The sequence below is a fragment of the Epinephelus lanceolatus genome, chromosome 5, assembly GCF_041903045.1.
Source record: "Epinephelus lanceolatus isolate andai-2023 chromosome 5, ASM4190304v1, whole genome shotgun sequence".
Lineage (NCBI taxonomy): Eukaryota > Metazoa > Chordata > Actinopteri > Perciformes > Serranidae > Epinephelus > Epinephelus lanceolatus.
Window position 1 is genome coordinate 16,864,137 of NC_135738.1, and position 12,952 is coordinate 16,877,088.

A 12,952-nucleotide genomic window follows, 5' to 3' on the forward strand; every position below is an offset into this window, starting at 1 on the left:
ACTGGGCTGAAACAAACAGTGTGGAGAAGCCGATCTTTATCCCAAGACTGTGATGTGAACTAAATGTAGAATATTGGGAAAAAATCGACCATATACAGCATAAATATTTAGTTCGGGCAGCTTCCTTCATATCTACAGATCTATATCTTACACAAAGTATTTTAAAATCAATCCTTTGTTGTCTCTGTTTTATTGGGAGCCAGTGAAGAGAAGATAAAACATGACTTATATGGTCAGACATTTTAGTTTCTGTTAAAACTCTGCTGCATCCCTGATGTTGAAGTCCCCTAAGTAATAAACAACATGAAGAAAGGTCTGCACACTGCAGCTCCCTTAAGTGCAATTTATTACCACATCCACGTGTGCTGTTGTGACATTTCAAGCTAATACTTTTCTTCAGACTTAGCTGCATGTGTAAAGATGTCACCTTTAATGCATATGCTCCAATCACATGACTGTGATGTGATGATCCCAGTGAAATTTCCCCCATTTTCTACACAAAAAACTATTTTAAAAAACAACACAGCGCATAAGACAAACATCAGGCTCAGAGGCCTCCTAAGTAGCCTCGGTGTACCCAGACACTGACAGTAAAGGGAAGCAGTTAAATTGTTTACACTGCATCCACATTTTGTTTTGTCTGATGTGATATACACCGATCAGCCAAAACATTCAAACCACTGACAAGTGAAGTGAATAACTTTGATTATTTTGTTCCAGTGCATAGTTCATGTGGGAAACCTTTGGTTCTGGCATTCACGTGGATACCACCTAACATGTTCCACCCACTCAAACACCGCTGCAGACCAAGTACCCCCCCTCATGGCAACAGTACTCCCCAATGGCAGTGACCCCCCAGCAGGGCAGTGCACCATGCCACACTGCAAACATGGCTCAGGAATGGCACAAGGAATGTGACAAAGACCTCAAAGTGTCAACCTGGCCTCCAAATTCCTCAGATCCCAATCTGAATGAGCATCTGAGGCATGTGCCATTAACCCACCTCACAACCCACTGGACTAAATATATCTGCCACCAACGCACTGGTCCAAGGAGGCCCCATCTTGGATTACGGGCCCATCTGGAGTACCGGCACATCACAAGAATTCTTGAGCAGATTGGGACCTGGGAAATTTAGAAGCAAGGTCGACACATTGAGCTTTTTGTCACGCTCCACAGGCCATTTCTAAATAGTTTTTGTAGTGTGGCATGCTGCTTTTTTCTGCTGGGGAGCCACTGCCATTGGGGAGTACTGATCGGTGTATAGTTTTTGTAATATGATTTTGTTGTTTGGTTAAATGTTGTGTTTTGTATTTATGTGTTATGTGAAGCGGTGTGCGTCCTGAGACAGACGACAAAATATTCTGATAGTAAAGTGAAATCAAATCTAGTGTTATTAAGAGACCATTTTGCCGAACACATATTATGTATCCAATGTCAGCCCACTCATTTACACTAAAAAATATTAATGAAGATTGAGTTCAAAGAAAGAAAACCTTTATGTCAGCTGTTGTAGATTAAAATGCTGAATTATAAAAGGACAAAACGAGAAGAAAATGTAAAACCACAGAGCTGTAGCGTAGAATATAATAAAGGGAAACTCCATGTCTTTGTAAGCAGAAGAGTTGATTAAGAATTTATAAACTGGGGAAGGACAGAAGCGTCAAAAACAGAAAATCTCAGTGCTTTGGCCTCAGGCTCAGTTTTTTATTTCTAATTTCTCAAACAAGCCTTCATCAGAGCCTCGAGTTCATCAGTGGAACGAGGATTAGTTCAGTCTTTTTAGATCATATTAGTTCAAATGAGACGATCCTTTTTCAAACATCTTCACATTAAACCCTTCTGACGGTGCCTGTGAACGTGCTTAATGAAAACAAGAAAGGTGGAGGGGAAAAAAAAGCAATCACGCTGCCTGCTCTGTGAGATTTATTAAGGTGGACTGACTGTGGTATCATAGCAACAGATACAGATTGCTTGAGCAAATATTCCCTTAATTCCGTATTTGTTTTTAAAGGCTCTCATGTATGGAGACAGATGGCCCGAGGAAGACATGCTATCCGCCGTCCTAAATGGGTGTTTTTTAGAGGTTTTAAAAGTGTTTGCCGTGCTTTTGGCTGCACACGAGCACCGAGCGTAAGCCAACACAGACGGCTGCCGGCCATAGTCAGGGACTTTGCCAGTTCTCAGTAAATATTCACAATATGCTGTTTGTGTACTCTGGCCTGTCTGCCTCTGAGTGCCCTCTATCTACTCACTGACGATGGGTTTTCTGTGTCAATATTGGCCGAGGGCATATAAAGCAGGACTAACATGTTTCTCTGTCTCTGTCTCTGTCTGTTGCAGGGGCGCGTTCTCAGAGGTGGTGATGGCTCGGGAGAAGACCACGGGAAAGATGGTGGCAATCAAGTGCATCCCGAAAAAAGCGCTGAAGGGGAAGGAGTCGAGCATCGAAAATGAAATCGCTGTGCTTAGGAAGTAGGTACCGCATGACTGAGCCGCGGGGGAGTTTGCAGAAGAAGAACACCACTTTAGAAAGGGTCACCACCTCGCGGCGTCCGCGGGGAAGCTCTTGTGTGTGTGTGTGTCTCTGAGTAATGACTCAGAGTCGGGATGCTGGTGCCGCTCAGTTTATTTAACAGCCATTGTCAGGCTTAAGTGACTTCCTTGTCGAATCCCATCTATCTACCATTTTGGGTCTTTGCAGTGTACACACACACACACACACACACATTTGCACACTGACATGATAGGATTGCGCTGACACCATGTGACACTCCATCCTCCTCCAGGGCCTGATGGGTAATTCCCCCGAGAAGCTCAGTTATCAGTCACTCTTGAAGTGAGCACGCCAGTTGTTGGGTGTTGTTGCCTGGTTACGGTTGCTATCCTTTGAGTTCCTCCCTCTTTTTCTTTCTCTTTTATTATTTCTCCTTCTCTTTATACTCTTTACTCGTCTCTGTGAGTCTAACAGCCCTCAAACTGCAACCTCATTTTCTTTCTGGACTTTGCTCTGAAAGGAAGTTGTGAAGGTTGTTTAGTCCTTTGAGACTCTCTCCACCGCCTCCTCTTCCACCCCCACCTTTTCCTTTTCAGCCACCTGCCCTTGCGGCGAACACACTCTGTCATCTGCATATCTCTTTGCAGAGGGTTTTTTTTTTCTCTCCTGCTAAAACCTTGTTGTGTGGTTGCCTGGACACAGACTCCCAGCATCTTGATCCATCCTGTGCGATTTTCTTCAGGTGCTCCCGCTGACGGGGATTGCCGCTTAATGACTCATTGATTCGTGTCCTTTTGAAGAACCCCCTCTGTCACACACAAAAGGTCTCTCCCACGTGTGAAGGATACAGTGTGCCAGGTTTATTTTTGACAAGCGTGAACATACACATGTGCACAAACACACACACATGGTATAATTACAAAGTGCTGCAACTGAAAGCAAAAAAAAAAAGCTCAGTTTTCATTTGGCAGGGCATCATTTCAACAAAAGAAAAGGCTAATTGCACCTCATTAGTGGCCTGTGCTGAAATGAACAGAAGCTGACAGCAAGCAAAGTGAATTTTCTCTGTATCTGTCTCTGCAGGATAAAGCATGAGAACATTGTGGCTCTGGAGGACATCTATGAGAGCTCAAACCACCTGTACCTCATAATGCAGCTGTGAGTACATCAACCCACCACACTGTTTGTTTAGGTCAGCTCTTTGTCTCCCATTTGGCCCGTCATTTTGATAATGTGTTGTGTCTTTTTTTTTGCTTGAATAAGCGTCTGTAATGTCCTTGCGGCATATTTGCCCTCAGATGAATGTCTGAGCGAGGCACAGTGATGCTTTAAAGATGAAGGAGAAATGAGGAGCGTGTTTATCCGGGGGTTAGATAAGAAGATTGATATGGGGGTCATGTGGAGGATGAGCCCCTGTTTGTTCCTGTCAGGTATTATTATTATTACATTTGAGTCACAAAGCTTAGCATCTGTTTTTCAGAAAATAAATACCTCGTTGATCTTTGAAAAACCCACAAGGTCATTTGAAATCACTCCTTGCTGCATGATACAAAAGATTTTAAACCTGTTTCCCAAATTGTGACTGTAACCTTGTTTTATCAGTAGTTACACTTCCCCTCATTGACTTACCCTCAGCCCTTTGGTGTTACATAACAGCAAACGTTGCACGGAGGCCACTTGATGAGCAGAGGGGAAAGTGGGTGGGGGAGGAGTGAGGGATTTAAATGGGACGACCTGTCCTTGTACACTTTCAGCCCAAACTGTCATGATTGACTGCCAGATGTAAACTTGGTGCTATGCTGCTCTTTACAAATCATCAGAAATACCTGCAGATTGGCGTGCTCAGTAGCTCAGTAGGTAGGGTGCGTGCCCCGTGTACATAGGCAGAGTCCTAGCTACAGTGGCCACTTGTTCAATTCCAGCCAAGGGCCCTTTGCTGCATGTTGTCCCCTGGCTCTCTCACTCTGTAACGCTTCAAAACTGTCCTGCCATTAAAGGTAATAATCTTAAAAAAAAAGAAATACCTGCAAACTAATTTAAATGAGGTGAAGGTGTCTGCTGGGGACAACTGCAGTCGTTGGTTGCTAGCAGGCTGAAAAGTGAAGCCAACGCGGAAGTGCCAAAACTGCAGTTTATTTACGGCTTGCACCAAAACAGAGTCAATCTCCATAGACTGCCATGTTAAAATGCCTAACTTTACAGTAGAAATAAACATGTTTACAGCCTGGTACAACAAACAGTTTAGGTCTCCATAGCTAATTTCCCCATTCATGACAACTGTAGGGGGGCTGAATTTCTTTTTGCTCTTAATCAAGGCTTTAAGTTAATGGCAGGGCTGCATGAGTGACAGACTCTCTGTGAGGCATTGCTTAAGTCTATAGCCCCATTTCCACCAATCACTTTCAGTATGGTACCTTTGGAACCAAAGGTAACCCTTCAGACATGGTATCTAAACTAAGGATGCACCGAAATGAAAATTTGTGGCCGAAGCCGAAGCCGAATAATATTAAACGCTTGGCCGAGTATCGAATACCGAATATCGTTGTTTAGTTTTTCATTAGTTTTTGCAGATGAACCCCCTCCAGATTAGTGTTGTACCAAAATTGGATCCCACTGTATGATACCAATGAAAATATCATGGTTCTGAGTAGTATGACGATATCACAGCGAAAATGAGGCAGATGTGCCTTTTGTCATTTATAAAAAGATAAATCACTTTTCTATAATACATCAATGATATTTCAATGGAAGAAATTACTTACTGACTTATTCATAGTTCAAAAACAACATCAATGAGTGATGAACATAGGGGGGATCAAAATAAAATAAATAAATAAAATAAGAATCAACCAGCCACCCTCCTCCCCTGACAGTCCCTTCATAAGTAAAGAACAGTCCCTAAAGTGCGGTGAGGTTTGTGGGCTGTGAACGGCTCGTTTCTCCTCTGACACATCACGTACCTGTGTTCGGCTGGCTCGGCTGTTCAGGTACTTCTGGGCAGTCCACATGCCAAGAAGAGGATATTATTGGAGCTGACCTCTCCGCGCCGGTAAGCCGATGGCCGGCGTATTTGACAGGAATACATTACTGTCTGTGTCTGTGACCCCCGTTCAACCCACAATCGGTGGGATTCGCCTTTCGTGTCTGCTGCTGGTTGAAATCTGTAGGCTGCTCGCACAGCGTGCTGAATGATTTAAGCCTATTTTGCTCGCTCAAAACTATTTTTAGTCACAAATGCGAGTGCCGTGACGGACGGATCGCCACACTGCCTACATTTTAATCCGCCCGTCACGGCACGCTGTTTGATTGCGTTATCAAAACCGCGCCGCTATTATTCGGCCTTGCTTTTAACTTATTCCACCGAATACCGAATGTGTGTTTTTTTGCAATATTCGGCCGAATATATTCGGTTACCGAATATTCGGTGCATCCCTAATCTAAACCCTAGCGTTTCCACTGCAAACAGTACTCTTAAATCTGGGCAGGGTTGTTGTCACTATCGGTGACACAGATGGAAGTCTGCACCTCGTTTATCATCCACAGAACGAGGCTACACGCCGACATTTTCAGAACAAAATAAAACAGGCTGCAGTGAGAGTCTCTCTCCGTGGGATATTTTAAAAAAGCAGGTTTGTGCATTTAGTCCTTCTCAGGCAAGCTCGGGGGTTTAGTGTTGCCGTAGCCTACAGGAATGACGCTCTACGACACTTTTTTTTTTCTCTGAGTGAGGATTGGAATATATGTTTTGAAAAATGAATATATATATAAATGCTTGAAGATCCACTCATTACTAAAAGTGTATGTAATATAAAAACTTAAGGAATGGTCAAAGTTGTCAAAGTTGTTGTTCCACCTTAAAAGTTGCCAGCAGTCGGCCCGGCGAATTGAATTATTTTTTCTGCGACTTAAGCTGCTGCAAGAAGCAGCAAAACATTGTTTCTTTTTATAGTCATAGTTTACTAATATATATAAAACTCTCCACAGTATGAGCAGTGGTTACATGAGCCTCGAAACCAGCCACAGCTCAGCCCTGAGCAGAGTGACCGCCACGTGGCTCCGGAGCCTGAGGTTGCCAACCCCTCACCTAAACTGTTAGAAAAACTAAAACTGGAAAGCATGTCACATAGTGAATTAATGAATTTAAAAATATATATTTTATTTGTTTTCCAATTTATTCATCTTTTCGTTTAGTGGTAGGCAACTGGAGTTTTATGTGTAGTTAGTGTCTATGGCAGGACAATGGTGAATGCTTCAGTCCAGCACATCATAACAATACTCCCACTTTTTGTTTGTTTTTTCAAATGATGTGCTGCATGTCGGTTTTGTTTCTATGACAACAATATCTTGACATTAACGTTAGCTAGGTAGCTAATGGCGCACCTGAAGTGAACTGTGTCCTTGGAGGGTTTCATTTGTGTGTAAGAAACTTTGTAGCCGTTCCCATGACCGTTATCAGTAAACGTGAGGCCTCCCTTTTGCTCCTGCTCCTCTACATTTTAATTATATCACGTGACTGACTCTTTTCTGCTTTGTCAGACCTACAGAGGACACTCCAGGTGTCGGAGCTCTGACCGTTCAGCTGAAATAAGACAGACTCTGTTATAACTCTTATTATTCTGTTCTGTCACTTTATTAAGTAACACAAAAGACAACTTGATCGTTTCACTCTTTACTTTGTTCACTTATGCCGCCACACACTTCAGTTCCTCAGACAAAGGGAATGACACTTTGGATGGTGGCGGGGATTCCCCCTGAGGGCTGGTGCCGAGGGGAAGTCACTGAGGGCATGTTGGATGACTAATGAAACACAGTGTTTGTTTGTTCTGTGCTTGCACTTTTTATGACACAAGAAATATATGAAGATAATGTTTTTATTAAAATATAAAGTAATAGAAAGTAACAGAGACAGGCTAGCTGTTTCCCTCTGTCTCTAGTCTTTGTGCTAAGCTGAGCTCCTCTGGTCTCTGCTTCATTTTCACTGTACGGACATGAAAGTGGAATAAATCTTCTTGCCTAATTCTTGGCAACAAAGGGAATAAGCACTTTTCCTTTAAGCTCTTCAAGCTCGAGCTTTTGTTGAGAGCCGTTGATTCCACTTAACGGTCATTTCGAGGCTGCAGTTCAAAATGTTTATGTAGCAAGTGTCTTGTTGCTAAATGTATTTCTGTGTTTGTGAAACCGCGTGTGTTAAAACCTCTGTAGCCGTTTTCCTGTGTGACATATGTCGTCAAGGTTTCACAGACCTTTCCCCCCTCGCCACATAATTTCGCAGTGTTTGTGACTAATGCACAGCAATTTCGGCAGCGATTATCTGCCCTCACTGTACCTCTGCACGGTGCGTACCGTTGCCGTCAAGTCTCAATTATGAAAAATGGTGATTGCCAGTCTTCCTTGAAAACGGGAACATACTGTAATTAATGTTCAACTTAATATGAGTCACTTGTGTCTTTATGCCTTCTGCTGGTACATCAGCTGCAAACGCTTCAAAGTTACATAATGTGACAAATGGACAGGTTTCAAAAGTCAAGATGGCATGTGATGAATACCCGAAAAACTCGACTTTAAAAAAAATAAAGTGTGTTAGCAGAACTGGTTGATCCAACAACACTGTAACATACAGCCGCCATACTTTTCCTTTCATGGCCCTCTCCAGAAGCCGAAAAGTTCATGCCCCCCCACCCAATTTTTTTGATCAAATATCAATCAATAATTGGGGAGGCAACTAATAAAAAAGCACCTATGTTGATTTTTAGTGAAATAAAGGTCAGCATGATGGCATCAGAAACCTCTTTTTTGTTTATTTTCCCTATATTCCACTGTACATGTACCATTGACTACTTTTACATGCATACTAACATTCCTCTATCATATGACAATATTCAGAATTTGATAGGGGTCATGTAAAGAGTATATTCTGTGCTCTTTGGATAGTAGTATTGCACATGCGTTTGAGAAAAAGATATTGCACTGCATAGACATGTGATCATAATGTTGAAAAATAATATTGTACAAGATACTGAAAAGTAGTATGATGTTGAGATGTGTGGGATGTGCTGATATAACTTCTGCTTTACCATATTTTGACCAGATGAACAACACATTAGGGCAATCGGAGTGTGCAAGGCTGCATGTAAACGGGAATAATAGTTGAATATTATATATATTTTCATTAGCTGTGTAAACAGCTTAGTAGGAATATTGTCTTTTTAAAATAGGGTCAAAAATTTGAATATTTTGTGCATGTAAACGTAGTCATCGTCGTTGTTGTGTCACAATAATTACAACCTTTATTTATGTAAAATTTTGTAAAACAAAGGTACAAAGTGCTTCAGTCATAAATAAGAAAGAATAAGTAAATACATGTCATAACAATAAATAACAAAAATTATTTGGACAATGCAAGTGTTCTGATCCATGAACAAGTATCAAATTCATTTTAAAAGGAAATGCAGGTGTTTGCAATTTTTTTTTTTAGGTGGATTTAAAGGAACTGAATCAGCAAGGAGGCTTCTATTATTGTTGTTATTATTATTATTGTTATTTTTATTGTTGTTATTTTATTATTATATTAGTATCTGTGCCAAATTTCATGGCAACAGCTGTTGAGATATTTTACTATTACTACTACTGTAATAATAATGATAATAATAATAATGATAATAATAATAATAATAATTTAAATTATTGTTTAATCAGTAATATCATTATTTTAAATTATGTTTTATTATTATTATTATCATTATTTAATTAAATTATTTAATTATTAATTTTATTTATACACAACTTTTTACAAAGACCTAAAAACAAGAGAAATTGCCAGATAAAAAAATAAATAAAAGTATAATTGATATAATAATAATGACAAGTGGGGTGTGAATTACTGAAATACAATAAAAACAAATAAAAGCAAAACAGAGGAATAACTGACTTGAGAGAAAGCATGGCTACAAAATTCAGAAATGAAAGCAGAGCAGTATTTTTCTTTATTTTGTAGGTTAACCTGGTGGCTACACGTCAACTATACTTGTGAGCCAATCAGCAATTTGTATTCAGATTGCTTTTACTTTAAATCACTGATTTGTAATCAGGTAAGTGTCCAGAAATAAACCAGTGTTGTGTGCTGACAGGGTGTCTGGAGGCGAGCTGTTCGATCGCATCGTGGAGAAAGGTTTCTACACAGAGATGGACGCCAGTCGGCTCATTCGGCAGGTTTTGGATGCAGTCAACTATCTGCACTCTATGGGCATCGTGCACAGAGACCTGAAGGTACGGCTGTGTCTGGTATTCAAAAATAGTTCCTCGCTAAATCCAGAGTGTTTGTTGTTGTTGTGCCACTGATCTCGTCAAACTCACCGAGAGGGGAAATCCCTGCTATTTAACCTGTGTGTACGTGATATTACATGAGCGCCTCATGAAGTTCACCCACAGAGGTTAAAGTTCGGGGATTTTCCTTCTCAGTAAAACTGATGAAGCCTCTTGGATGAGCCGTAAAACTCCCCCTAACTCTTGACTGACAAATCCAGGGGGATTTAGTTTCATATTTTGTCTGATATCTTCCCACCTGGATGACTGAAATTAATCTACACAGACAGAATGTGAGGTCATACGAACACAGACACAGTTATTTAAAACTATTTTTGTCTTATTTCCAGCCAGAAAACCTGCTGTATTTCAGTCCCCACGATGAATCAAAGATAATGATCAGTGACTTTGGCTTGTCAAAGATGGAGGGAACAGGTGACGTGATGGCAACCGCCTGTGGGACTCCAGGATACGTGGGTGAGGACGCCCTCTGAGCTCTGGAAACTTCCTCCCAGATAATTAGATGCACTAGTTGGCTAAACATGATCTAATCTAATCTGCCAGGAGCCGCAGGTCAACCTTAGCCATCTGCTACCGGCAAACACACAAACATTTACGTTCTTCTCCAGCCTCTGTGTCATGATGAAAACTGTTTGAATTGTTTCATCTGATGAATATAGTTTTTCTGACCAATTTAAAAAGAAAATAATCATGATTGTATTTTTCCAGCTCCTGAGGTTTTAGCTCAGAAGCCCTACAGTAAAGCTGTGGACTGCTGGTCTATTGGGGTCATCGCTTATATCCTGTAAGTGCTCTCTCCTAAGTACAAATATGATCATTAACCGAGGCTTCTATTGTGTGTGTGTGTGTGTGTGTGTGTGTGTGTGTGTTATCTTTATCTTCTTGTGCTGTTATTTTTAATGTTCATTTAATCAGGAAGCCAGACACCAGCGAAACCTCAGTGAGATTAGAAACCTCTTTATCAAGAGTCCTGACCAAGAAAGGGAGCAAAGTTAGAGACATAGACAAACGTCAAATGAGATTAGAATTGAAAAGTAAACAAGAGTCTACAGCCTTACTAACTCTGAACTTAATCCTAAGGTTTAGCCTGCTCATAATGACATGTCAATGTTAAGCAGACACAGTATTTAGGATACCATGTTCACCATCTGACAGTGGTGAAATTCATACTATGCTACTAGTAGCCTACTACCACTACATACTTAGTTTATTTTTTAGTACTGTGTATAGTGTATGCACACTAGTATTAAATCTTTGGGAACACATTTTTTTTATTTTATGTATCTATTCATGAGGTCAGCACGCATTAATCAACATTACTGTAACTGTATTAATCAGCTAGCTAAGTTTTGGTTGCAGTCCTTCAGTGAGATGCTTTAAAACCAGTGCAACTGGAAACAATAACATTTAGTACAATAATAGAGTGCCCCAGGGACAGGCTGATGCAAAAGTTAGCATTGCACTGGTTCCCACGCCAAAAAGCCTATGGGACTTTTGGATTTTTGACGAAAATAAGCCCTGTGGCAAACCAGAGATAAAAAGCTAATGTTAGGCCATAAACAAACTACACTAGGGTCACATGATTTAACGTCACCACTATAAAAACACTGTAAAAGCTGTGTTCAGCGTAGGTCGGCGTGATGACGTTTTGTAGTCTCATTTAGCAACTGCTTTTTTAAAGACACGTAGAAGCTTCAAAGTTCACAAATGGGGTATTTACAGATGTATTTTATACCGTATAAGAAAACATTAAAGTCTCTTAAGTTAACCACAGACCATTTCAGGCATCTAACCAAAGCCCCGTTCAAAAAACCCGTTGACTTTGAGACAAGGGAACCGAGTGTTAAAATGCTAACTCATTTCCAGGTTCTAGGACTGATCCCTGGGTCACTCCATACATCAACAATATCCACTATTCACTGAATTTAGCCATGAAAGCAAGCAACGTGAAGCAACAAAACACAGCCAAGAAATACTGATTACAGCCATTCTTTGGCTTTGGCTATACATAACTGTAAGACTAAAGCAATCATAATGAGGATATTGATAAAAATGTTAAAGGATGCAGTTACAAGTTGGTAATATGACAAACCATATAATAGCCATGCAGCACAGAGTTGTAAGACACAACTATAGAAGAGCATATGAGATTGTTAAGGTCATCCTTAACTTTTTTGTAATTGTGAAAGGTATAAGCTAAAGCACGTGACCTGTCCTCTAGCTACATGACCCACCCACCCTAACCTACACCCTAGCTAGCTATGAAGTATTTCATTAAAAGAAAAGTGGTCAAGGTTAGGGTAATGGGAAGGCTACATCTCTTCACTCATGCTAAGTTAGCAGTTAGCTAGCTATGAATCAGAATCAGACTTATTGATCTCCAAGGGAAAATTGTGAAGTATTAGGTTAAAAAATAGGTGGTTAAGGTTAGGGTAACGGCAGGGATACATTTCGTTTCTTATGGTAATGCTAGGTTCGCGATTAGCTAACGTTAGCTATGAAGTATTATGTTAACAAAGAAGTGGTTAAGATTAGGCTAATGGGAAGTCTACAACTCGTTACTGTGCTATTGCTAAGTTAGTAATTAGCTGGCTATGAAGTAATGTTATTATATTAAAAGAGAGGTGGTTAAGGTTAGGGTAATGGGAAGTCTACATCTTGTTACTTATGCTAATGCTAAGTAAGCAGTTGGCTAATGTTAGCTATGAACTATTAACTTAAAAGAGGCAGTTGTGGGTAGGATAAGGGTTATGGGAAGGGTGACGTCTCACTACATATAAAGTGAATCACGTCTTCATGTATTATGAATTATAGAGTAGATTATTTCTACATTTGGTCTCATTTATTTGCTACAATGACGTGTTGTAGGGGGGTCCAGATAACTGTCGCGCTGGTCATGTCGGCTAAATCACTTTGATCTGCATATGACTGCAGTTTTTTCTAAAAAAAAAAAAAAAGGCTTATGAAGCTAAATGATTGTCAGATGATAGCTGGTGGATTCTGAGATTGCATTTTGGCCGATGCGTTTCCCCTTTCCACAAAGACTGTTTCCTACTGCTCAAACATGGTTGGTCATATGCAGATATCTGTTTATAGAGGTTATTACCAAAGTATCCTCAGGAGACCATGAAT

General features: G+C 40.5%; 1 protein-coding gene across 1 annotated transcript in view; it reads left to right on the forward strand.

Annotated features, from left to right (window-relative positions):
- Positions 1–12,952, forward strand: part of camk1db (calcium/calmodulin-dependent protein kinase 1Db) — a 38,153-nt gene that overhangs the window by 13,535 nt on the left and 11,666 nt on the right. The window contains exons 2-6 of the mRNA XM_033635464.2: positions 2,344–2,475; positions 3,581–3,655; positions 9,625–9,763; positions 10,150–10,276; positions 10,529–10,604. Coding sequence (XP_033491355.1) covers positions 2,344–2,475; positions 3,581–3,655; positions 9,625–9,763; positions 10,150–10,276; positions 10,529–10,604 — 549 coding nt within the window. The remainder of the gene's footprint in view (positions 1–2,343; positions 2,476–3,580; positions 3,656–9,624; positions 9,764–10,149; positions 10,277–10,528; positions 10,605–12,952) is intronic.